General features: G+C 35.4%; 2 protein-coding genes across 2 annotated transcripts in view; one reads left to right on the top strand and one right to left on the bottom strand.

Annotated features, from left to right (window-relative positions):
- Positions 1 to 23881, bottom strand: part of LOC149802227 (ER degradation-enhancing alpha-mannosidase-like protein 1) — a 55239-nt gene extending 31358 nt beyond the window's left edge. Inside the window, exons 1-7 of the mRNA XM_089956658.1 lie at positions 23573 to 23881; positions 18102 to 18174; positions 16526 to 16629; positions 14459 to 14630; positions 10105 to 10288; positions 7344 to 7435; positions 4536 to 4618 (exon numbers count right to left, since the gene is read on the bottom strand). Of these exons, the coding sequence (XP_089812784.1) occupies positions 4536 to 4618; positions 7344 to 7435; positions 10105 to 10288; positions 14459 to 14630; positions 16526 to 16629; positions 18102 to 18174; positions 23573 to 23826 (962 nt within the window). The 5' untranslated portion in view covers positions 23827 to 23881. The remainder of the gene's footprint in view (positions 1 to 4535; positions 4619 to 7343; positions 7436 to 10104; positions 10289 to 14458; positions 14631 to 16525; positions 16630 to 18101; positions 18175 to 23572) is intronic.
- A 528-nt stretch (positions 23882 to 24409) lies between these two features.
- LOC149802228 (uncharacterized) overlaps positions 24410 to 26174 on the top strand; it is a 63141-nt gene continuing 61376 nt past the window's right edge. Inside the window, exon 1 of the mRNA XM_089956659.1 lies at positions 24410 to 24683. The gene's annotated coding sequence lies outside the window, so the exon portion shown is untranslated. The remainder of the gene's footprint in view (positions 24684 to 26174) is intronic.

Consider the following 26174-nt stretch of genomic DNA (forward strand, 5'->3'; position numbering starts at 1 on the left):
CTCTGTTCAAATTGGTGACAAGGCAAGAAAAGTAAACGGCACATCTAGTTCTAACAGAGAGTGTTCCATCAGAATATATAACATGACATGCAGCATCCAATTTCTATAAGACAAGAATTTGCTCAATATTGCACAAAACTCTGTCCAAAATGGAAAGCTTGCCAGTAGCTTCTCGTGGGTCGGTGGCCTATCGTGTGCTGAAAAATGGCGTTAAACCCTACAACAACAACTACAACTGTCCAAAATGAAGTAGACAAGACTAACTTGCAAAAGGGTCATGGAAGAAAATGGTCAGAATATGCTGGATGGTTTGAGTTATGGTAGATACAGGAACATCCCATTTGAAGACGTGCAGTTAATTCTCAGTAGCCATAATTCTGCTGAAAGTCAAGGTGAGCAGACATAAAAGGCACATCAAAGCAAATGAGACAATGTATACTCATAACATGAAAATATGTTCAATAATTCATGAATGAGCTATGCCGGTTACAAGAATCTGCTGTCATAGAGATTTAAGGGGAAAATCTTGTTTTCAAACTTGTTATCTCCATATTTAATTCTCTTTTATAGACATTCTGTAAATTTTCAAAGGTTTTGGTAATCAAAATAATAGTTAAAATTCGATTATTACTGGACATAGCCATGCTTACTCTATCCAGGTAGTCTAAGAACTGAATCAACTCTCTTTCTCACACCAACACATTTCTCTTTTGATAATTGTTTAGATGTATACATTAAGTCTTTATACCCCAGACTGATTTATATTACTGTGCCTTCTAAATATTTTTTACAGCAATAAATAAATAAAATATTTACACACAAGAGATTCTCCTTGTCAGTTGTAAATTGGTGTGTTCAATCATAATGTATGCAATATAGGGAAAGAAATTGAGAAACAGAAGTTTATGCATACACGATTTGACATAACTCTGCTTGCCACCACATTTTTAGATGAGTGAACTAGTAAAAAAAGAACATATCAGGGTGGATGGGAAGGTCTTGAACTAATGTGAGCAAGTAAGTAGTATTCTTGGAGAAACATAATTTACTAGAAAAGTGTACTTCTTTTGAATACATTCCCCAACCCCAATCACATTAACATTAGGAAAATAGCTAATAGGAGCAGGAAATACTGAGCATCAAAGTCTTAATGATAGATGTGTATGCCCTACCATGGTATGGTACCTACAATTAAAATTAAATGGATCATAGTGATAGATCTATCTTTTGTCCATATGATGTCCTTTACTATGGCTCAAGCTTGGGGAAGTGGCAAGCTTACATCTCTGATGTTAGTGTTATTAGGGAATTATTCAAAGGAGAAATGTATGTATGGAGAGGAATTACCAGCATTATACTGGCTATAATATACACTCACTTATAAGACTAGTTCAATTGCAAACTGCACAAACCCTGATCAAAAAATGTGCTGCCAACCCTCCTGACTCGCAATCAGTGAAAAGTGGGATAAAAATTAGTGAATTTTTAAAACAATTAGTGAAAAATTATACCATGACACTAACTCCTTCCACTTTGAACATCAGTACTACATTATATGAAAATCCCAAACTAAAATATATTATTTACACTGATTACAAGTACAAATTTATTTGCAGCCAAATTTATTCATACACACAAGCTTCAGGCTATTTGTCATGATATGAATCTGTGGCAGTCTTGAACTTCCTCAATTTTGCTATGATAAATATGTTTTCAAAGCAGTTCAGACTTCTTGCCTGCTATTTAATCTGTTATAAATTTTCAGCACCTAAAGAGACACTAAAGTTTGTTTTATTTTTCCTTACAATAGGAAATACTCTTTCACTGTCACTGTTGCTGATCTCGACTGAGAAAGGCAGGTTATGTTCAACAAGAAAGCTCACAGACAATGCTTCAGCACTGGCAGCTTGCGGGGCTTGAGTAGGTGGGTTAGCATACTCCAGAGCTGAAATCTGCTGGGTGCTTTTTCACATCATACTGCCACATGCATACAGGAGCTGTTATATGTGTACTATATAATATTATTAGATAGTACATGTTTGACATGTAAACTGCAAGCAACAGCCTCTAAGAACATTCCCAATTCTAAAATTTGTGGCATACTACTGTATGAAAAGCATAATGTAACCAATGTTTGATGTCTGACTGCAAGGGCAATTTTTGGTGTACTCCAATTGATATTTCACATTTTGTTGAATATATGTTTTTCCATGGGAGTGAAAACATTGTAACTGTTGTGTAGATTAATTACAAAATGGTATTAATCCTTAAGATGAAATGTTAAATGATTAACGATTAGAGGCATTGGCACATGCATGGAAAAATATGAACTCGAGCAAATATCTAAAAAATTCCTACACTCAAAAAAGCTGTCTTCTTTTGGTGTTTGCTAAAAAAAATTTACAGGTGCTATGAGTATGTATATGTGCCATTAAATAAAATCAGTTCAGCCCAGGTTTTCTTCACAAGTATTTGTTGTTGTTGTTCAGCACAAGATAGGCTATACATGGTGGCCAGTATAAATGCTGGAAGAAGAACCAGGGAAAACCCCAGAAAGAACCACCGACCCACAAGAAGTTACTGGCAAGCTTTCTCACATAACCACATTAGCCAAATCCACAACATGCAGATAGAGGTGAGATGGCAGTGATCTGTAACAGTAAGTGCTTTAGACCACTCGGGGCCCCTCAGAAGTATTTGTAAAACTTCTGTTCTAAATATAAATTATCCTTTACAATACTTGCTATGGGGCAAACTGTAACTGGATATACTTCTACCAACATCGCGACTAGCAATACAGGACTGTTATCAGTGACCATTGCAGCTATTCTGACTAGCACTTAAGGGGATACAAGTTATTTTATTCACAATTAAGCCGATCGATAAATTGGGAATCTGTGATTCTTTCGTATGCAGTGTGAATTTGTGAATCACTATTTAGAGTCGTGAAATTCACGCCAAAATCATGAGGGTTGGCAGGTCTGAGCAAGTACATAACTAATAATACTACAACAATGTAAATGACAGTGGAATGGAATGACAAAAAATTCTGTCTTTCATGTTCGATAGACAAGTTCACGTTTCCTTGATAATATCATTCATTCGATGTCATCAATGCATATATTGAAAAGTGCAAAATATACAGATCTTTCCATAATCTGCAATGTTTTCACCATAACATGATGCATGCAGCACGTGAGAAAAATAATCTTCCCTACATGAGACTGTTACAGATTGACAGAATAATTCAAATGCATCAGTGTAGGATAGAAAAATTCAACCCAAGGGTCATAATTTTGCATCACTTTGCTGAGTGTCTGATGCAAGATTCTTTTTCTCACATTTCTGAACAAAAAATATGAGTTAAAGCAAAATGTCATATGAAGAATACTAATGTAACTTTCAAACAGCAAAACATTTTTTCACCATAAAATACATCATCACGTTTTAGGTTTACAATGAAATGTTCTGTGTAAACTTTAAATGATGCTTTACCACATTTTTGTTTTCAAAAAGAAGAGTGGTTGAAAGGGCTGTGGTTATGTTTACTACTGACAGCATGTGCAATGATACAAATGTGGACAGGTAAAAAATTAATTAAAAATTAAAAATTAAAAATTACTCTTATCCATAAGATTAATGGAATAAATAAATAAATTAAAATAAATTAAAATAAATAAAATAATGAAATAGCTTTTATAAATTCCTCATAAATAATAATGAAAAATGTTAAATATTATGTTTACAGCAATGGCTTTTTCAATTCAAAGAAAGACATACATGTATCTATGTTGATCAGTGCAAAATGGTCTGCCTACTGGATGACATAAATTCAAGCACTGCTCACTTTAGTATGTAAACGTGTTGATTATTTTGATTATTGTGAAAGAATGTTCAAGTGATGAACTACTTTGTGTGCATTATTCTTACAGTAGACAGTCAAAACAGTCCCGTCAGGAGAAATGTGTGAGGTTTATTACATACCCCTTTAATCCAACAAGCTTGATTCGGCATTTGATACTGCTATTCAATCTTTATTCAAATTACTTACATTTTTTCTTACATGTTCATGTGTAGATATTTTTTGACGCAGTGAATCAAACGTTTATAAATCCTGATTTGTTTTGATCTGCATTCATACAGTAAGCTAAAACTATTTAGAAAGCATACAATAAGGGGTATGTAATAAATACGAAACTGCATTCATGCTTTGTTCCAAGTTAGGGAAAGAACTTGTTTTTTAATATGACTTGACCTGATCACCATATCACAGCCATACACCATATAAAACTTGTTCTTTCTGACAAATCAGAACAAAACACATGCAGTTTTGTGTATATCCTGCACTGGTGTTTTACACAGGAAAACACAATCATACACATAAGAATGTGAGAAAAGGAAATTTCCTCCCTTGCACAAATCTTATAAACTCAAGTTATATTTTCAGGAAGAGTTTATTAATTGAAATGAATGAGGTGTCAATAAGAAAAGGTTATACCATAATTTAATTTATATGCACCATACTAGCATCTTACCCTCTTCGCATATGAAATTTTATTGTTTCATAGGACTCATTAAACATCCTCAAATCTTCCTCCTCTCCAAAGAGAATATAGCTCTGCAAAGTGGATAGAGACAATGGGTAGAAAAAAATATAGGTTACATGGATAGAACAAAAAGATGGACAAAGTACAGGGAACCTGTCCACAGCAGATACCTGCACACAAAGGACACCTGCTAAAAACCACTATATATGTGGTTTGGATTTTTAACGTAGCTTTAACAATTTAATTTTTTTGTAAAGTATCCATTGACCTTAATTACTTCCAGTATGATTTCAGAAACTGCAGTTCCAAACCACATGGAGCTCACAGACTTTTTGCTAGATCTCTACACCTGACATAATCTTTGGGTTTGTTTTATTGTGCTTTTTTTCCTTTTGTTTGATCAATTTCAACTAGTGAGGGCAATCATCTCTCCGACCACGAGGCATATTCAAACCAACAAAACACACAATAAATGTAATAGTTGCCTTTCATGCTTTTTTCTCAAGAACCTCAGTATTCATTTTTTATACTTCAATAAATGTTTAAATGTTTCAGGAGCCTTATTTTCCTTCATCCTTAAAGTGCTTTTGTTTGCCATATCCAGAAATGCCATTAGGCACCAGCTTGAGCAGGCAGACAATCTCCATTAAAATATGGAGTGTTTACAGCATCTGAGGTAATACAGTAAAAGTTAGACTGAATCCCTTACTAATTCCACTGAAGCTAACATGAAAGATGGATCCAGATTACACACACAGGAAAGTCAGTTTCACGGTGTTATCATAATTACTGTATTTGTGTAATATTTGCTATTATTCCCGAAGTCCATAACTTAAGGGTCATTTCAGCAAGCTATATGGTCAAATCATAAGGGTTGGCAGGCCTGCTAACTGTAATTTTTATATATATATATATATATATATATATATATATATATATATATATATATATATATATATATATATATATAAAGGTATCTGTCAATAAAGGAATATGTCCACAAAGGACAACATCCATAGATGACTCATAACCATGACAGACACATCCCAGAAAATAACATTTCCATGAAGGATGTGATCTCCTGGGTGTCCTTTGTAGACAGGTTGTACTGTCCCTAATTCAGCTAAGAGATCATGTGGAAACTAGAATGAAGTTTACAAGTTTTAATAAGAATATTAACATACATAATTTTGTGCTGAAATACTGATAAAACAATAGTGGGGTTGGCGAGCACAACACAACACTCCCTCATTATAAGGAAATATACATCTATGATAACCAATGAACAGCATTGTAATGAGGAAGTACTGTAAAATTACTTTACTGTAGCCACAATATTGAAACGAAGGGTGACAACATATATACAACACAGACAGTGGGATCAATCTTGGGACTGACACTGAAACGAAGGGTGACAACATATATACAACACAGACAGTGGGATCAATCTTGGGACTGACACTGATAGTGGACTCGAATTTAGCCACAACATTGAAAGACAACAGACTTATTATGAGATTGCATACCTGACTGACATCTACCTAATGCCAAATGCAGGAGCACTTGGGCAAGAAATACAAGTCAGTAGGATGGATTTTGTTGAAATTTCTCGTCCTGTTGATTCTATATCTTATGAAGCAAAACTTGTTTCAAAGGTTATAGGGTTGTTGCAGCTTCATTCATAAGACAGAACGCCCTATTGCCAGGATACCTTGTGTCAAGGTTGGACAATTTCTGTTCATCATTGTTCTCAGAAATATTTAATGCTGTAATATGTTTTTCTATTTTTATGTTTCTGTCTTATATCTGATGGCAGAATAATATCATTTGTAAAAATCTAAAAGGCATTCAAGCTAGATCACTTTTTTGATTTGATCAAATTCTGTTTAGCAGTTATCATATTTTTTTTAAAGTAGCAGCAGCTGTATTGATGGCAGATTGGCATTATTTGTATAAACATGAGAAGTTTTCATCCCAGGAAGCTTTTTTGTCAAGTTTGCTCAATTTCTGTTCTGTGGCTTTGGTGATGAAATTGCTTAAAGGTTCTTCTGCTGTGTGCAACAGTAGCCTGTCTGATAACAGATCAGCATCGTTTGTAAAAACTTGAAAAGTATTTATGCCAGGATGCTGTCAAGTTTGGTTCAAATCTATCCAGTGGTTTTAGAAATTTATAGCTGTTTTAAGGTTTTATTATATTTAGTAACAGTGGCCATATTTTTTGGTACATCAGGCTCATTATTCAAACCTGAAAGCTTTTCAAGGTAGAATGCTTTTTTTGTCAAGTATAATCAAATTTTATTCAGTGCTTTTAGAGACATTCATTAAAGGTTTTATTTTCAGTAATGGCTGCCACATTTGTTGGCAGACTGGCATAGCTTGCATAAACCTGAAAGACCTTTATGTCAGGATGATCTGTGCCATGTTTGATTGAAATTGGTCTTGCAAGTTTCTTTTAGAAGGACATGAAAATAGCAATTGTTGAAGAATACTGGACATCAAATGATGGTAAATTCACATTGAGCATACATGGTCCAACAGACATGATCTAATAATTACAATACTGTTAAATGTACTTCTTTCTACTTAGTGTAAAAGCCAACCTTATTTAAGAATATATGAATATGTAATATCTGCAAAATACCTGACTATTGTAATACTAGTTTGTCAACAAATGAATCTGATATCTGAAAAAAAAATACTTTACACATGCATGATCTTACCCTTACCTTACATAATGTTTGAAATATAGTATGGCTGCTTCAGACTATAAAATACTGATGTTCTATCTTTACTTACTTTCAAAAGATACTCAAAAAAGGAGTCCATCCCTGCACCAAGTCCACTCATCTGTCCAACCCACTCTCCTGTCTGTATGTTGATTATATTTCCTGTGAACCCATAAAAAATTGCTGTATGCCTCAAACAGCCTCAGTAACATGTAAGAAAATATCTTGATATTAAAATGACTACCCTTGGAAAAATTTATAAGAACTCCAAATACACTTAATAATTACATAACAGGATTAAGCTGGCCTGTAAAATGTTTTCCTTTTTCTTAATTTGAAAAGCATGCCATGTTGGCTAAATAATTATCTTGCAATGTAAATACTAATACACCAGGTCTGAGGAAAATAATTATTCAAGAATAGAGCTTTCAGAGCAAAGAAGAGCAACAACCGTGAGTAACTTGATCAATTCATGAGTGTACACTGATTTTATTTGAATATAACCAGTCTTGATGGTTGAATTTAACAGCTTAAATTCTTATCAATACTTTCTTCACCTTCCTGTGTTGTTGCAGGAGAGGAATGTTTTTTTTACAGGTCTTCCAGATCTGCTTTACTTCACCTTATGTGATGTGGCAGGAGGGTGGTGCTGCAGAGAGAGGGGAAATGGGGTTCTTAACAGGTCTTCCAGATGTTTCTTTGCACTTCTTGTGATACCGCTGGAGGTGGGGGGCATCATGACAGGATTTCTAGATCTAGTTTTTTTAAATATACTTTACCTCCAGATATGGGACCCAAGTGGCGGAGTGATCTAAAGCGCTCTCCATTACAGATCACTGCCAACTCACCTGTCTGTGTAGGTTTGATTCTCGGATTCGGCCAATTTGGGTATGTGAGAAAGCTTGCCAGTAGCTTCTCGTGTGTCGGTGGTTCTTTCTGGAGTATTCCCGGGTTCTTCCTCCACCATTAATACTGGCCACAATGTATAGCCTATCTTGTGCTGAAAAATGGAGTTAAACCATACAACTACAACCTCAAGTAATGCTGCAATATGGTGATTGGGGGTCTCTCACAGATCATCTGGTTTTGATATTCACTCCCCGCCATGCCAGGACTCTTCTGGAGCAGGCTACTATCATGGAAATACATCCACCTGTATATTCACCATGTTGTTCCAAAGTTTGTTAAACAGTTGGACCACTCATCCAACACAACTTGACAAAATCTGCTGCATGCATCAACTATGGTACACAGAAATGATTTGCTGAGATCAGGCAAAATATCTTCAATTATGCAACTGTGTAATGAATATTTTTTTTTGATTTATAAAATGTCAATTAAAACAAAGCTTGACTGTTTTTGATCTTCATGACTAACACAATGATGGAAATCACAAGTCTTCAGCTAGATTTAGCCTGCCAACAGTATTTTGTATACTGGTAATATTAAGGCTTTACTTGCAGATTAACTTCAAAAAGAAGTGCCTGGCAGAAGACCTTAACCTTAAAAAATGTATCTTCATAAGCAAGCACAACGTTTATTGTGGACTGAAACACAAAATTATGTTTTCTTTCCTAACTGTAATCAGTTCCATCTCTGTAACACCGGTGCACAATTAACCAATCTTGTCTTGCTAATTCAAACAGGTACTCTTTGTTGTTCTTGTGGTTTGTAATCCTTATTCATCTCACACACAAAGCTTTTTCTGAGACTTGTTCTACATGACTACATGCTTTACTTGAGTTTCCTGTCTCTGTAAATGTTCTTATTGTCGATTTCTGATATTTCCTGCTGTGATAAAGTAAAGATGGAATCTGATGGATTTTCCACACAATTTTATTATAAAGTCTTCAAGATATTCCACTGTCTCAATGGTTAGCATATATTCTTGATAACTATGAGAACTAGAATCTCTCATAACAATTGCCTCCTCTGTTCTTTTCCTATCTTCTCAGAGTTCCCCTTCATGTTTGGCTGCAAAGTGTTTTTTGTTCCACTTATACTTTACATGTCTTATCCCACACTGGGCATAATAATTAGTTATTGCAAGACTGTTCTTGCCATTACTTTGCCTTACTTTCTTTATGTCTTATCATGACTACTTTCTTGATCAATGATGTTCATTTTCCACCCCGTTTTTTCAATTGCACTGAAAAAGCAGTGCAGTCAATGTTGCAAGCTGCAACAATTTATTTCTATTACTGTCTTCTTCAATTCATATCTCAAAAGAGCATTTCCCGCCATAAGTACAGGTTGTTCTAAGCTTCCTTTGTGCCAAGACACAGGGATCAATGTTCCTTCATAGTACATGAACGTCAATTTATAATTTATATTGTTCATACATACATGTTATTTGTCTTGCTAATGTAACATTTTTTTCTGTTTCAAAATTGTGCAGAATTTCCTGTTCTCATTTCATACTTGAAGTTGTGAAAAAATTCCACAATATCTGATTCAAAACATTTGAGCAGCATCACAACTCTCAATGGTTTCTCTGAAACAACTTGTAATTCTGCCATACATACTTTAAATTCTCCCAGTTTGCTGCCAAATTTCACATAATACTGAACTTAGGAGGAAAGGCAATTAAAGCTGGTGGCAGAACCATCATTCTTCTATCTAAATCTGACACCATATATCTTTTCTGCTTAACTGTGTGTGTTAGTATCACTTAAAAAACAGCTTACTCAATGCCTTTTATTCACAAGAACACAGTGATAGATAGCACTTACCTTATAGAGAAGGTTTTACAGTCTAAGGGAGACAACTCTTAAAAACTATTAACTGATTGTATCTTACATTACACATTGAATTTGAGGTGTGATATTTACCAAGCAACCCTGTTACATTAGACCTATATTCCCATAGTCTTCTTACAGCCCTTCTGGCATAGTTTTCATACATAGGGTCTCCAATTAATCGTGATAAGACACCAAATTCCAGTACTAAGGTGCCTGCCCCTGCCGTACACGTCTCATTTGCACAATTTGGAGGGATGCCATCTCTAAGATTTATCTGCAAGGAAAATCAGGAAAGCAAAGTTGAAAAATTCATGGGTGTCATTAGTCAATTAAAATAATTTTGGGATTAACTACATGTAGGGAAATTTCAGTGTTGTTAAGTTTTCTGGTATCTGCAAATCAGCAACAAAACTGATTGGAGCACAAAATTAAAGACTCAACAGTCAAAATATGAAACTCATTGTTAATTAAAATGGGTGTTTTTAACAGTCAATTGAAATGAATCAGTCAAACTGTCAAAGCCTGTTATAAAAGGAGTGTGTATAGTTCTCATAGTCAGGCCGATTCATGAATCCTCAAAATTTAATCTTGCAAACATGGAATACAGAAGTCAGGAAAATGAATGATTGCTCCAGTAAAACATAACTTCTTTCAAGATCAGAAAATATAAAAAAAATGGGAAGAGTGAGGAAAACAATCTGTTAATAGTAAATGTTTCTCCAAGAATACTTAACTGATCACCATGATGTTATGAAATTAAAATCCACTAACTCCTGAAAGATGAAAAGTTCCTATGTTATGTCTATATACCAGACAGGAAGATACTCTTACCTTCCCATGATAAATACTAGGTGGTGCCCGTTTTAAGCTGAGAGATACATCAACAAGGATGTTTGCATTCATGGTAAAGTTGGGAGGGTTTTATTGTAATGTGATCATGTAAGTAAAGAAAAAGTTTGCTTTCTCTGTTGAATACATTCCCCGATCACGTTAACATTACGACTGAGTAGACTGGAAAAGAGGTGCCAGTTGACCAGCATGGCCATCTGCAATGGAAACAGGAAAAGCCAGCCAAACTGAACCAGATCCTCTGCTGCAAGTTGCAAGCTAAGGAGTTCCAAGATCACAAAGTATTCCAATCCCTGCTGGAAATTGACTGCAAATTTGATAATCCATAACATACGTATGTGAGGGAGATTGACAAAGTTAAAATTGTTATAAGCTACATTCCCAGAGGGACAAAATGCTGAGATGAGTCAAGACCAGTCTTTTTTCCAATTCACTAAAAAGCATATGTAACCTAACAGGGACTTGAGATCATTTATGCCCTTCATCAATATATAACTTGTATGTGTTTTGTTGGGGGGAGAATGTCATCCAAATACGCTGCATTTTCTGCTGATAAAGTAAATCAGAACACAGTGTCTGGATGCAGTTCATAATTATTGTGATCACCAATGAACTTATCCTGAGACCATACAGGAGTGCATGAAAATAATAAAATTTTCCTTGGTAGGTAAAGGAACGAACTTGCATTTGACAGGATCAATGGAGACATGGATATATTGTACCTCAAGTCTAGACTGATCGCAATTTCGTGACTTTTGACAGACAGTATGATTTATCGAGCAGTTTCCATCTTGAACCATACTGTGGCAGTGTATTTGTTGCAATGGCTAAGGTTGATGACCACCCGCAGCTTTCCACTGGCCACTGACACCAGAAAGAGTATGTAAAAAAACCCATGAGTTTGGTCTCCAAATAATCTGCTGCCTGCCTCTCAAGTAATGACCTTATCTCCTGCTGCAAAATTTTGGCTTTCTCCAAATCTGATGTTATGTCCATAATGAATGGGGAAGATGAAAGGGAAAAGGATGGATAAATTAAACCCAAAGCTCCACTCACACATAATTACCTATTTATTTTGTGGTAATGATGGAACGAATGAGTCTGGCATCAACCAGTAGGTTGCACATGGGTGAACAGATGGTAAGTCAATGGTGCTTGGGGAAAGAGAAACCTTGTTTCTTAACCTCTTATTAAACTGCCTCCTAATTTTTTAGGAGGCTGTTGTCTCCTGAAATTTGAGATAGAAAAAGTTGCTGATACTGGGTAGTATTTGGTCTTCCTGCCATCAATGACATGCTGTCTGCATCCTTCTTTCCTCTATCTTGCTGACAAATATTAATGGCAACCCATAAGGTGTCACATGACATGGACTGGTGCAGTTTTAGTGATGATGAGTGAACAGACATCTTGTCCCACTAAATCTAAGTTGGCCAAGGCTGTCAGAGCGTTAGCCAAAGAATGGCGTGCAGTCATGTTAATGACCTTGTCAATCCTAGCATTAGATTGCTGACACAATTGTTGTCTGCAAGTGATGTCAGGGCCAGCACTGAATATCCTACCATGATATTATGAACAAGCTTCGACGTGGAGTGAAAGAAAGTTTTTCTACCTTGTAGAACACCAGAGTATTCATAATAACCACCACAATGTTCTTATCTAGAGTGAGACATTTGGTAACTTGCTGGTTCAGTTGGCTGAAAATGTTTTACTGCATGGCTGGAGAGTAAGACGGACAGTTTGCTGGATGGTTGACTCAATTGCTGGCTGTAAAATATGCATGGATGTCAGTTGGATGGATGGTACAGGAACTGTCAGAAGGTGCAATGAAATGGTCAGCCTGATCCCCATATCACAGTACTATCAACCAGTATGAAGAATGACTCACTTAAGTGACTGACAATAGGTAAGGATGGCAGCTGGAATGGTGTCATATGGCATGAATAAACGTTCAATCAAATAATCATGATCTAAAGAAAAACCATTCATCTGTACCTGAGGGCCACGCTTGGACATACAGTTGCACTTAAGCCAACTGGGCAGCCTAGATGGTCAGGGGAAACTCCATATAAGCTCCAAATTACCCACGTCCCAAATTTAGCAACTGTATCTTTGCTTCCAGTACTAGCTGACACATCTGCAGTTCTAACAGTGTCTAGGAAGAATTCAAATCAAGCTATTCTGCAACCCCATGCTCTTCCAATCTGCCAGATGTAATCGTCAAAATCGACATAGTAAGTATAATTTTGGTGGGTGGGAACTTCCCCCCCACTATGCCAACAAACAATGCTGTCTATGGGTGATTACTCAAAATGCTTCACTATTCCGTATGAGACATCATACATTTTCCCCTTGTTTTTGATACTTTGCACTTCATCATGCTTAACTACAATAACAAGAATTACCAAAATAGATTGAAATTAACAAGCTAAAAGAATTACAATAAGAAATGTCAGAATAAACAAAGTCCACAACTGTGAAAAAATTCACATAAAATTGATCAGAATTAATCATTATCATTTGTAGTAAATAAATACACTATCTTCAAATCGTGAAGATATTCAGGGGATTCCAGGAGGTTTTGCAGTACAGTGTTCCTAATATTAAGGAATAAAAGGCAATTACACAACAATGTACTTGTATAGTTACCTGTCAAAATTCCCTCTTATCACAAGCTAGTTTCAGGGTTTTAATGATTAACTGGCCTGTACTTCTGTCACAAAACGAAAGAAATTCATCGACTATCAACATAGGAGATGCTGAAACATCAAGCTTTCCATTGTGTGGAAAGTTATGTTGTTGTTCAGCCAAAACAGAAATTTAAAATAGATTGATGATGATCTTTGATGATCTATATTCACAATTTTAGCCTTTATTATTAACACTCTCCATGAACATATAAATTATAATGGTTACGTGCCTTGTACAATTAAAAGTGCATACCTTATTAAAAATATTACCTCAATTTGTAGGATCGCTTATATCATTGAAATTGAGTAACTTGTGAGCGCGTGATTCAACATAAATGAAACAGCTATTAAGGACAAGCTGAAATGTTATCTGGAAGAATGCAATTTGGTCGAAACAATGAATAAAGCAAAATCTGCATCTAATATGTTTGGGAATAAGTAATGATTTAAGTGACACTATACATTGTGTAAGTACTGTATATTATAGTTCAGCATGGTCTCCCTGGTAAACTCAACCAGCCAGCAAATTATGAAGTCTCTTTTTACCTTTAATAAACTTTGTGTTGGAGAAATCAGAAAATATGCACATGCAAAATAATAACAAAATCAATCACAGTAATATGTAGCAGTTTAATAATTGTCGGGTCACCAAAACTTACTCTTTTTCTTAACATGCCTGTATTTTAGGATACAGTTAAAAAAAAAACTTTTGTGTCCCAAGATTTACAACCATTACAGTAGTCAACAAAAAGATCTAAAAACTGTCAAGTTTAGACATTGGCCCCCAGATAAGCCAACCCCCCTTCTTCCAGGTCTTTATTTTTTCCTAAATTATTTGGCTTATATGCGAGTATATTATGGTATACACATATACACACACACACACACACACACACACAAGCACTCACCCTTGGATATGGAATTCCTGTTGCTGTTTTGTCAAAAGCTGACATCATTCTAGAAGCAAGTTCATTAGCAAGGTACAAAAGCTCATCGTCATATCCGCTGATGCTCATGTCTCCAAAAGGCTGAACTGGGTCACTAATTATTAGATGTGTGGATAGGAGAGAACCCAAAACCCTGAAAGCATTTAAAGGTTTCTGTCAGGCAAAAAATGGTTTTAATATACAAACTTAATAAACATATGTGCATCAGATTTTGTTTGAATTTGTAAATTCCAAATTTTACCTGACATAACACTTTATCAAATTTAGAGTGAAAATTCATTTTCTCTGAAACTGTAGGCACATTACATTTTTGTGGTGAGACAATAATGTATAAATGCAGATCACAGGTGACAATTTCCATCCTGTAGAAGCACTCAACACTGTTCAACCAGGAGATGAACACAAAATCTGTAAACCAACATAAAAAAAGAATTATTTTTAGTGATTTGCTAAAATGTTCTGTCACTCATATTGCAAAACTTAATTTCCTTAAAATTTAATGAGGTTAGAAATATTGCTTTACAGTAAGATTCTGTAATCATCTGGTTAAATTAAAAATATTTATTATAAATTCTTAATAAATCATTATCTTTTGCCCTAAAACTTAGTTTTTAAACATGTAAACCATGCTATGATGTATGGTATATCATTTAAAAAATATCTCACCTGCACACAGTGCTATGATATATCGTACATAGTTTACACAATGTCTCACCGCGGCCCATAGTGGCCGAGTGGTCTAAAGCGCTCTGTTATGGATTACTGCCATCTCACCTCTGTCTGTGCCGGTTCGAGTCTCGGATTCAGCCAGTGTGGGTATGTGAGAAAGTTTGCCAGTAGTTTCTCATGGGTCGGTGGTTCTTTCTGGGGTTTTCCCGGGTTCTTCCTCCACCATATATACTGGCCGCCATGTATAGCCTATCGTGTGCTGAAACATGGTGTTAAACCCCTCACCTGCACACAGTGCTATGATATATGGTGTATCATTTACAAAATATCTCACCTGCACACAGTGCTATGATATATTGTACATAGTTTACACAATGTCTCACCTGCACACAGTGCTATGATATATTGTACATAGTTTACACAATGTCTCACCTGCACACAGTGCTATGATGTATGGTATATCATTTACAAACATACACACCAAGTCATACAGTATTCCTGCACAATAAAACATCTCAGTATACGACTGTCCCCCTTACAACATTGGTTTGTTCACAGATCTCATTTTATTGATTAATTTTATTCTATCATTGCTTAGGAATTTACTTTGAAAAAAATATGGGGTGATGATGTTTGTTCTAACTGCATTTTTATCACAGTTTTAACACATTACTGCTATATCTTGCCAAGAAAATGGAAGATAAGTACCTTTCCCAAGGACACACTGAGGCAGCCAGCCCAGGCTGACCATGGGTAGGTACCAAACCCATGATTCTCCACCAACTGAGATATCACAGTTCCCTTTATTTTAATTCTTTGTTAATTAACCCCAAATAAAAAAAGATTTCACTTCACTTATTATTCTGTTTTAATGTGCTATCAGAACAAAGCATTGCTGGATCATCCAATGCGATAAGGTGCCTCCTCATAACATAGGTCAGTAATGTATGGCTCCCATGAACAGTATGATAAATGTAAAGCACTCTGTATGAACATATTATTATTATTATTAAATGTAATAATGCAGTAAAGTTTCTCACAAATAATCCTATTATCCCTAAGAACCTCTACATTTTCATATGACAAGAGTACTCACCCTCTATATAAAAGAACACATGTATATAAAGGACAATTTAGTCAAGCTCCACTCTCTTTATTTTATACTTGGGTTGACTGCACATGGTTTATCAATTTCAAAAACTTTATGACAACATCTTCATGGTGATGATGTTGGCCACCACCAACTTCAACACTATCACCAGAAAGGGATACATATGACCTGGTATGTACACTTAAAGTGGGAATAATATTCAGTAGCTACATATTAATATGTGCATGAAAATGCTGATAATTTTCTACCTTATAGTAGCTTCAAAAACTTGAACTGTGTTGGATTTCTCAAAAGACAGATTATCAATCACCAGCTGGACTGCTCTCTTAAATTCACTGCTATTTCCCATTATCTGTAAGAAATGTTATTTATGCATTAGGTCCCAGTAAAATGGAATCACTATCAACTCTCTCAACAAAGATGGAGGGAAATTTGAGATTTTAATAAAGACATCTGTACACTCTTATAATATGAACATGGTGTTCAACTTAATTCAGTTGTTTGTAGGGTTTATAAGCACTTTTTAGCAATCTACAAGTTTTATTTATATAACATTTGACAAATCTCAAATTTTCAGTATAACCAATGCAAAGGTATTTTTTTTTCGGATTGGTTTGTTTTGGTGTTTTATGGCAAAACAAAACAGTTATTTAGTTCTGAGTGGAGTAAAACAGTTATTTAGTTCTGAGTGGAGTAAAATATTTTCCAAAAGGACAAACCATAGCTTATCACAAAGCAGGGTTCAAACCCACATCCTTCTGGTTGCAAGTATGGCTCCACCGTTCCTGCCTCCATTGGAGAGATCTTACAACATTCATGAGAGTATATTGGGTCTATTCAACATGTACAAATCTGAGCCCAAAAGGAGTAATTTATATTAGGAACAGCAGTTTCAGAGAATATGAATACTTAGGGTTATACACTATGCTTATATGAAATTCACAGACAAAAACTAAATTTTAAATTTGTGTCTTGGTAAAATAAAAAATTGTTAAATAACACGGAAATGTCTGGAAGAAAGGTGTCACAATGCATATACAGTGGTTCCCCTCTTATACGGCCAATCCTTTTGTAATGTTATGATCTTGACAATTTACATCTGGTTGTAATCATCAAAGAAAACTCGACAGATGTGTGCAGTCCAAAACTCGATCACAGCATTGTTGAGTCCATTTCCTGTAAGCGTCGGCTTTTACAGATAATGATATAATGTTAACTGTAGTGTTAGATGTACTTTAGTCAACACTTCTTTCAGTAATGGAAACCTGACATGGGGAGACAGGTATCGACAGGAGAGATAATCTGATTACTTACCTTACGCTATGAATTATTGATTCTGGACACATTTGAAATAAAAAGTAGCCACTTGTGAGGGGAACATCTTAAATTTATGTACTAATTTGCTGAATGCTAGTCACGTTAAAGGGGTGGCCATTCTTGAGGGGTACTTTTGAACACAAATTCTTCGGTGCCTAGGGATTCTGGCCATAAGAAGCGAGTGGATGCTGGTCAGGGGGGCCATTCAAGAGGGGGACCACTGTATTAGAAGTAAGATATGGATGCAAGGAAATAAAGTTTTTTTCTATAACAGATTGTGAGAAGTGGTTGCTACATTTACTAAAATGGTAAATTTTCCAAACCCACCCCCTCCAACCATCTCCCTCCACCAACTGCTTGTCTAAATTAGTCTTTCATAAAATTCACTTAACCAGATTTATCAGTTAAATTGACTGAAAAAGACAGATTGACGTTTCCATGTAATTTAACAGAAGTGCTCAAAATGCCGACGTTACGGGTCTTTAAGAAAGACTGAAATCATCTTACTGCCAGAGTATCCAGGACATCAACCAACGTCAAGCAGTAGTCTCCCAGAACATCATTGATATTAATGTTCTCACTGCAAAGAAGTATTATAAAACAAATGACATGGAAACACATGCTGTAATATATAAAATTCATAAAGATATAAACAACTGTTGAAATGTACTGGGGTTAATTGTTCTGTTATAGTATGGAGTGCAGAAGCATCAAAATAGTGTTAAATATAAAAAAGATGATTTACAATTACCTTGAAACAGAACTAAACACAACAACTTAATGTTTGCCTGTTGGTCACAAAGACCTAAATTGGGTAAACTAAATTAGATCTAGTGCAATGAATGTTCAAGTTCCAAAACTGTCCCAACAAAAGTGTACTTTAAATAAAGCCAGAGATAAAATCGTAACATTACCACTAGGGAATAAACAAAAATTTGCAAATGGACTTGACTTACTTTATATCATCTCTCTTAAGTCAAACTGCAAAAAAAAAAGAAAAAAAAAATCCTGAACTGCTGAAACAATGTGCCAGCAGATAAAAGGTCTATGTGGTTTGTTCTACTGACTACTCCTAACAAACTGCAAAGACCCAGATCTGCCAGAGCAGTATGCACTGGCAGATCCGAGTCTGTACAGTTTGGAGCTAAACTCCACTTATAAGTGAGTATATATGGCATGTATTAAGTCAGCTGACCTATTTTTGAATTGCCCAGTAAAAAATTCTTTCCAAAGATAGAGACATTATTATTATGTTTGGTCTGTTTTACATAACTAAGTCATCCAAGGTCTTTTTTTGAAGACAAAGGTTTAATTTGTCATCAGAATCACATTACTATTATACAAATTAAATTATAATTCAAATGGATTTTTTGTGTTGAGTCCATGGGTTTCATTACTCTCAGTAATTATATTTGGAAGTATATGTATTTCAGGATAAAAATGTTTTTTTTATACAATTAAATTATAAATGACATTTTTTTTTTACAAATTCAAAAAATGGAACTGAATCGGTTAAATTCTATAAAATAATGCAAAATGATGTGTAACAGAAACCTGTGACTCAATAGTCAACATCATTGGCTACTTCCATTGCTTTCCTTTAGAAAGAAGACTGGTGTTTTAAAGGAAAATAAAAAATAATTACAATGCATATGATTTTAAAACTAATTTTTAACATTGTATGTGTACATCTTTCTCATAATAAAACTCAGTGGGCAGCTAGATCTATTCAACAAGTTGAATCAAAATCAGTCCCAAGAATGGTAACCAGGTCAGCCAATCAGATAAAACGTAACTTCATTAATATGCGTGGATCTTGCTCATTAAGGAACTCATGGAAGATCCTGATTATATGTTTTTGTCCCAAATCTGATCAAAATCTGACCAGAAAAACAGAATTCAGAATGGTAACAGCCAATTGATGCAAAATCTCCACATTACTATGTGTGAATCTCACTCATTATCAAACTTTTCCGAGATCTTGATGATAAAAGCAAACTATCCAAAGTTTTACAAATATCTTATCAGAAGTATAGTACTCAGAGTACTAGCAAGCCCTGCTAATCCGATGCAAGATTCTTCCATTAATATATCTGGATCTTAATCTTTACTGAACTTCTCCAAGAATTCAATGACAAAAGCAAATTTAATAAAACCAGATCAGATTCATGACTTCCAGAATGGTAATATGCATATCGAGTTTGGCTGAAATACATAAAATGGTTTGAAAGTTATGATGTGCACAACATAACGTTTAACATTCTGTATTGTTTTCAAGGCAATAGAAAATGTGTTTAAAATAAATATTCTAAACAACACCTTTATACCACTTGGTAGGCATGCATATCTAGTTAAGTTAATCTAACTTACCATCTGGAAATGCAAATGTTTACAAGGACAGTCTGCCAGTCAAACAGATGAACTTAGTGAAAGGGAAGTGAAAGAGGTTGAGTACCAAAGAAAACTTCAACTCAATTCTAACATTCACTGTCAAGGACACTTCTGTAGAAAATTCATGTATATTTATATGTACAGGGTACATGGTTTTATTCATATAGTTCTAGATTCCATACATCTGTTATACTACTAGTTAAAGGGACCATATCATCTAAGGCCCAAAGGTATATGGTATAAACTGTGCATTTGCATTAGCCGAAAAGCAATGTCCATGTTGTCCTGTAAAGACAACTAAGGCATCTGGACAAATGAATACAACTATTCTCTGACATGTTCACATATTTCAATGGTATGGTTCACTTGGCATGACAGCTTTTATTGTTACTATTATTATATTTTATTTAGTTATAATAAGCTTTGCAGTGCTCCAAAAATCCAATAGCCTGACACCCCTGTAATTTTAGATTGGGCCCATCCTGCCTGTTGGGCTTCTTGAAACAAAATCTAATTTGCCTGAGGAAACTTGTAATTGCACTGACCAAATGTGTAAATGTGTTGTCAAGATGTTGACATACCTGCCATAAAACGTGCAATCTAAATCAGATCATCACTGTCCTACATGAAATTGAGATCTGATTTTAATCAAACTGAAGTATATCATGTCATGCTAAAAGTACAATTCTGTATTCCCAAAACTTTAGGATACAATTAGCTATCAGCAATGCCCAACAAAAATAAATTCCAGAACTCTTGGTTGATTGAGTTTTACTTTGTGAAGCACACCAGCAAAAAAAAGAAAGATAAGGGGGGGGGGAGGGGCACATCTACTAATTCTTTGCACATACTGCAATCAACACATCAACATACTGGTAGGTCAACTTGGTTCTGACCAGGATTCACTCAGAGAATCCAGCAGAAGTCTGAACACCAGTACCATCCAGTCACAACTGAGTGTAGTGATGAACACTAAAGGCACCTGCATTACCTTCAAACCCCTTTGAACCCTATTGAATTTATCTTCAAAATGTAGCTATTGCAACATTTTGTGACAATATTAAAAAAGGGGAAATTTGGGGCATGTGGAAATTGGAGCCCAGGCTTGTGGAATTTCAGTTGGGGCTTGTGAGTTTATTTAAGTCACCAGCTCTGGGCACGAGTCTAAAAATCTTTTTCTTGGAGCACTATTCTGGACTAAAAAAGTATTATGAGGCTTCTCCATCATGCCAGATCTGGCATAAAAAATACACTTTCTTTTTCTGTGTGAATGAATGAAAAAAGCATAGAATGGGATATCCATGGATTCATACGGCATATGCAAACTATACCAAATGCCCCTCTTTTTAAAAAAGAATCACCTATTTACATCTCAAAAAATAATTAGTAATTTCCAGTTTAATGTATACAATTCCCACACTAAGAAAAGACCCTGGAAAGTAATGGTCGTATTTGAATTTTTTTTAATTTACAAACATTTATTGGCAAATCATATTCTGACTTATTTATTATTTATAATAAGGTTAATTTTATGTTAAATAAAATATCACTTGCCTATGTTCTGAAAGTGAGAAATCATACTGTGAAGAAATAATCACAATTTTTATAAACTTTTATCAACAACTTTTGAAATACGGTACATGTGTGAACCCTGGTTCCCTTGTGTTAATGTGAACAACAGTTTGATTCTGTAATAAAAAAAAGCAATCCCATACTAGTGTCTCAATAAGAGTCTTTAAATATAAAAAAAACATGCAACTGAACCTTGGAACCTTGCATCATTTTCCAAAATTAACAAATGAAGATTGGATACAGCTATCAGAAGGTCTTTAAATTAAGCTTCAAGTCACTCAAGTACGAAACATATCAAAACATTTTCAAATATTCATGGAATTCCCAAGATTTTTAATGAAGGTCCCTGATGAATCAAGGATGCAGGTTTTCTGCCTCAGTTGGTTCCTAAAACACTTTACATCTGCTTTTCAGACACAAACATATGGGTTGTTTTCAGATGTCTCAATTGTATACCCAAATACCCACAATGCAACGTGTGAGCAAATTATTGTCAACATTAGTAATCACATATATTTAAGGTACAAATCTGATTTAATTGTGATTAAGGATATTTACTTAATCAAAATGATACATAGATTATACTTGTACTTAAGTGCCCCTATAGCATGAAAGTAAAAATAAAGCTGAAAGTTCCCTGGCTTATATAAAAAAGTAGTGAAGTTGAACCATAATTATGTATATTGCTCTTAAATAGAAATGTAGTTATTTTAACAAACATAAACATCAACATTTTTTAAAAAAATATTTTGAATGATGTCCCTAAGGTTGTCATCTTGAAAGAGTATATCTGGACAATGATCTTAGGGATATAACATCATTTATGGAATTAAAATTTCATAGCATGTGAATTATGCCAAACTTTTATGTACAAATACTTTTCACAAAAATAAGTGCTTTTGCCAAAGACAGCTGATTTTAATTTGGTTAAATATTGTATTTGTGGTGGAGATGATGGACGCAGCATGATACTGAATGATATAGAGAACTGTTCAAATAGTTTATTTTCAGTGCATTAATATTAAACATGTACCTAACAGAACATGACTTTATGCCACATGTCAAAACCTTGTATTCTTGAAATGCTTTTAGAAATATGAATTATATATTAACAATTGGATTTTTAACTTGAGCAATAACCAAATGATTTATTCAACCCATGAAGATTGAAAGTCTTTACATGTTTCTGCTTGTTTGTGTGTCCATTTGTTTACACATCTGATTATTGATTGATCTATTTGCTTATGAAAGAATAACAAAAATGGTTGAAATTTCAATGTTTTACTTGAAGAAAAAAAGGGGGGGGGGAAGTCAAGCATTTGGTCTCATGTGATTGACATGCACAACAGAATGTGATTTATTAGTATATCTAACGCACAAAGTGATATGTGTATGTGTGTGATTTGGATTTTTAACGTAGCTTTAACAAGTTTTCAGTCATATCGCAACAATGTCTGCAGTGTGGCAATTTATAGTGATGTCTAGCACTGGGAAGAATGACAGACTCACAGGAAGTTATCAGCAATCTTTCTCACATACCCACATTGGTCAATTCGAGACCTAATTCATGCACAGGGGTTCATTACAAAGAAAATTAGGAGTCTAACCTGTAACAAATAACACAAAGACAGACACTAGTTATCCTAATTGCGTCTGCTAATTTCCAACTTAAGCCATTCATAATCAAGAATTGATCAATTTTCAAAACAGCTTGACACACTTCGTTCAGTTTGTGACATAGTGGAAAAAATGCAACAATTGTTCGTCGATATTGATGTCTGAACAAGAAACGGTCCGACAGTGACGTTTGCATTGGGACAGTCTTGGATTTCACCATTGACCAAAAGGTAAGATCAGAACAACCTCGAGTCTGCAGTAAATATCGTTAATATACATTGTGATGCGTTTTAATTTTTGTGGCAAAAACAAATCTAATTTTCAATGTAACGAACCCCTGTGACTCGTATGGACGGAGATGTCATCAGTAATATCAGAATCTTATGGGATACACTTACGGATTTTCGTAGTCAGGGCCTCTGCCCTTACAGTAAATGGGGTTCAATTCGTCGGTAGGAAATGCGTATTTCATGTAATTGTCATAGCCAAAATGAAACATGTTTTTAGCAGCTTCGAGCATTTCCAGTCTCTCCCTCTCCGAGAAATGGCCATATTTTGCGTCATATGGATCCCAATCCCTTTTAAATAAATAAATCTTACTATTCACATTTACTGATACTAGCGAAATCACGAAAGCAAATAGTTTAAACATGATATTTCCATAATGCTGATGAACTAACTAATCATACACGTAAAGTCTTGCCAGGAAGTGCCGAACAACACAGAAGGAAAGTTATACGCCAAAAAAATAAAACAAAATGTCCCAAAGAGAACTGATCTTTACAGACAAATTGATCTACCATGTGGTGTGGTCAACATCAAGCAATGATCTTAATCAAGTCATTATATTAACCTTGACTATTTTGAGGGAATAGATATACATTTATTAGTTTGGCGTTTTGATTATGTCTGTGTACTCAATACGTTTGAGATAGAAGACTGAGGATCTTGTCTTTTTCCTGCATAAAAGTAGTTCCCAATTTAGTTATTATTCCGAGGTTTCTTTACAAACCTTATGACAGGGCCGAGGACATTCCGATTCCAATGTTTGGCTGACGTGTCCAATCACTCGGAATATCATCGGCTTTTTCTGTCACGTCTTCCCGACCAGAAGAATCAGAGTAACTAGTCTTGCGTTATAACGGAGTGGAGATATGTCAGGGAACCAGACTACAGAGTAACCCAGAGTACCCGGATGAATATTTCCCGCCATCTGAGTGTGCGCATGCTTGCTGCAGTTAATACAATTATTTATCAGCTTGGCTAGATGTAATAATATGAAAAGTAATTTTAGATTGGTTGAACCTTATATAACGAAACGCAGATATCAAATCGTTTTCAAAGCATGTCTTTTCTCAATTTCGATATAAAAACATTCTCCTACTGCAACTGACTTCGGCATTCCTTGGTTACCATCGCATTTCAACCAACAGTATATGTACAATGGCAAAGGAATAGAAAACCTTCCACATTTTTGTGATTGTATTCCGTCAGAAAAAAGACATCCGAGTAAGTATAGTCGGACGAAGGTAGTTGAACATTTAATATGTGAAACATTGTCAGTATGGGCTGTCAGATGTGAGATATTCTTGAGAATTTGTCCAGAACTTCCACTGTTCAGTCCACAGGGGCTTGTAACGTTGCTTACAATAGTCCTACAACGTAAGACACACATCACCCGATATTTTTGTTCCGGGGGTGGGGTGGTAACAAAAACAACATGTGCTTTGTCGTACATTGTAGGACTATGCTTACAATTGACCTGTCATACATGTACTATATACGGGCAACGCCAAATTTTTCCTGCTGCTCTTCGAGCTGCTGTTGTGCCAGGATGGAGTGCCGGAACTTGGTGACTATGGATTGCGAGATCGCCAAAACATCTTTGACAGCTCGTTGCGACAGAATGACATCACTGACAACAAACTGCAGCGTGTGTGCAAAACGTCTGATGCTGTCGAGTTCAGTCAGACACATTGCTTTAATCATGTTTGCACCTCCGTCACGCAGAAGAACATGGATATGAGTTTTGGGAGTGTTATATTCCTTGCATAATTTTATCAGTTTGCTTGCCAAATATTCTCCTGTGTGTGATTCATCGAGAGGCGTTGCTGCTAAAAATCACCTGTTTCCACTGAACGTCTTCCGTCAGCCAGTGTGCCTTAAGACTCAACAAGGCTACACGGATGGACGGGTCTGACTACGCATCAGAGGTCAAACTAAGGTCAGATTGGGCAGAAACTAAATCATGCACATTGCTTTGTATCACCTTATGCATGTCAGGTATCAAAGATGTGGAAAAGTACTTCTGACTTGGAATTTTATTGCGCGGCCCTGCCTTGGCCGTCAGACATCGAAATCCAATGTCTTCAACAACGGAAAATGGTTGCACATCTACAGCATGAACTCTGCAGTAGCTTTGTGCCAACTAATAGCTCTTGGTTCGTCAGATGCAAATGGCTGCTTCCGGTCCAGCATGGCATCAATAGACAGAGTACAAGGAGTTGCTGCAGCTGCTGAGGTTAACTGCGCATCCTTTTTTTTTATCTGCCAGAAACAGGCCATGTTCGACAATGTGCTTGAAGTGCAAGTGCTGGACAAGATTTGATGTGTTTTTAGAATCCTTTCCACCTCTGGAAATGCATGCTTTGCAAAATGTGCAATTTACTTTGGATTCGTCAACTGCATTTACTTTGAAGCAATTCCATATTAAGCTTGAGTGTGTCAGGTGCGACATTATGCATAGGCTTGGGAATATATTTAATAGTTTACAATATTAATAATGCTAATATCAGTGCTGTATAATATTTGTATGTCGGCATTCAGCTGCTTCAGCGTGCAACCACTATTCGTTGATTAGCAGCATTGTATGACTGGCTAAAGAACAGATTGACTATAGTGAGTCGTAGTTTCGTAGTAGTTGGAAATTTCACTAGCTATCTAATCTGCCTAGCTATTTGCCAATGTGTATGCTGGAAGTTCAATAGCCACACGAGGCCT

Source organism: Sinohyriopsis cumingii, chromosome 4 (assembly GCF_028554795.1).
Source record: "Sinohyriopsis cumingii isolate HCF-2022 chromosome 4, ASM2855479v2, whole genome shotgun sequence".
In the NCBI taxonomy this organism is placed as follows: Eukaryota; Metazoa; Mollusca; class Bivalvia; order Unionida; family Unionidae; genus Sinohyriopsis; species Sinohyriopsis cumingii.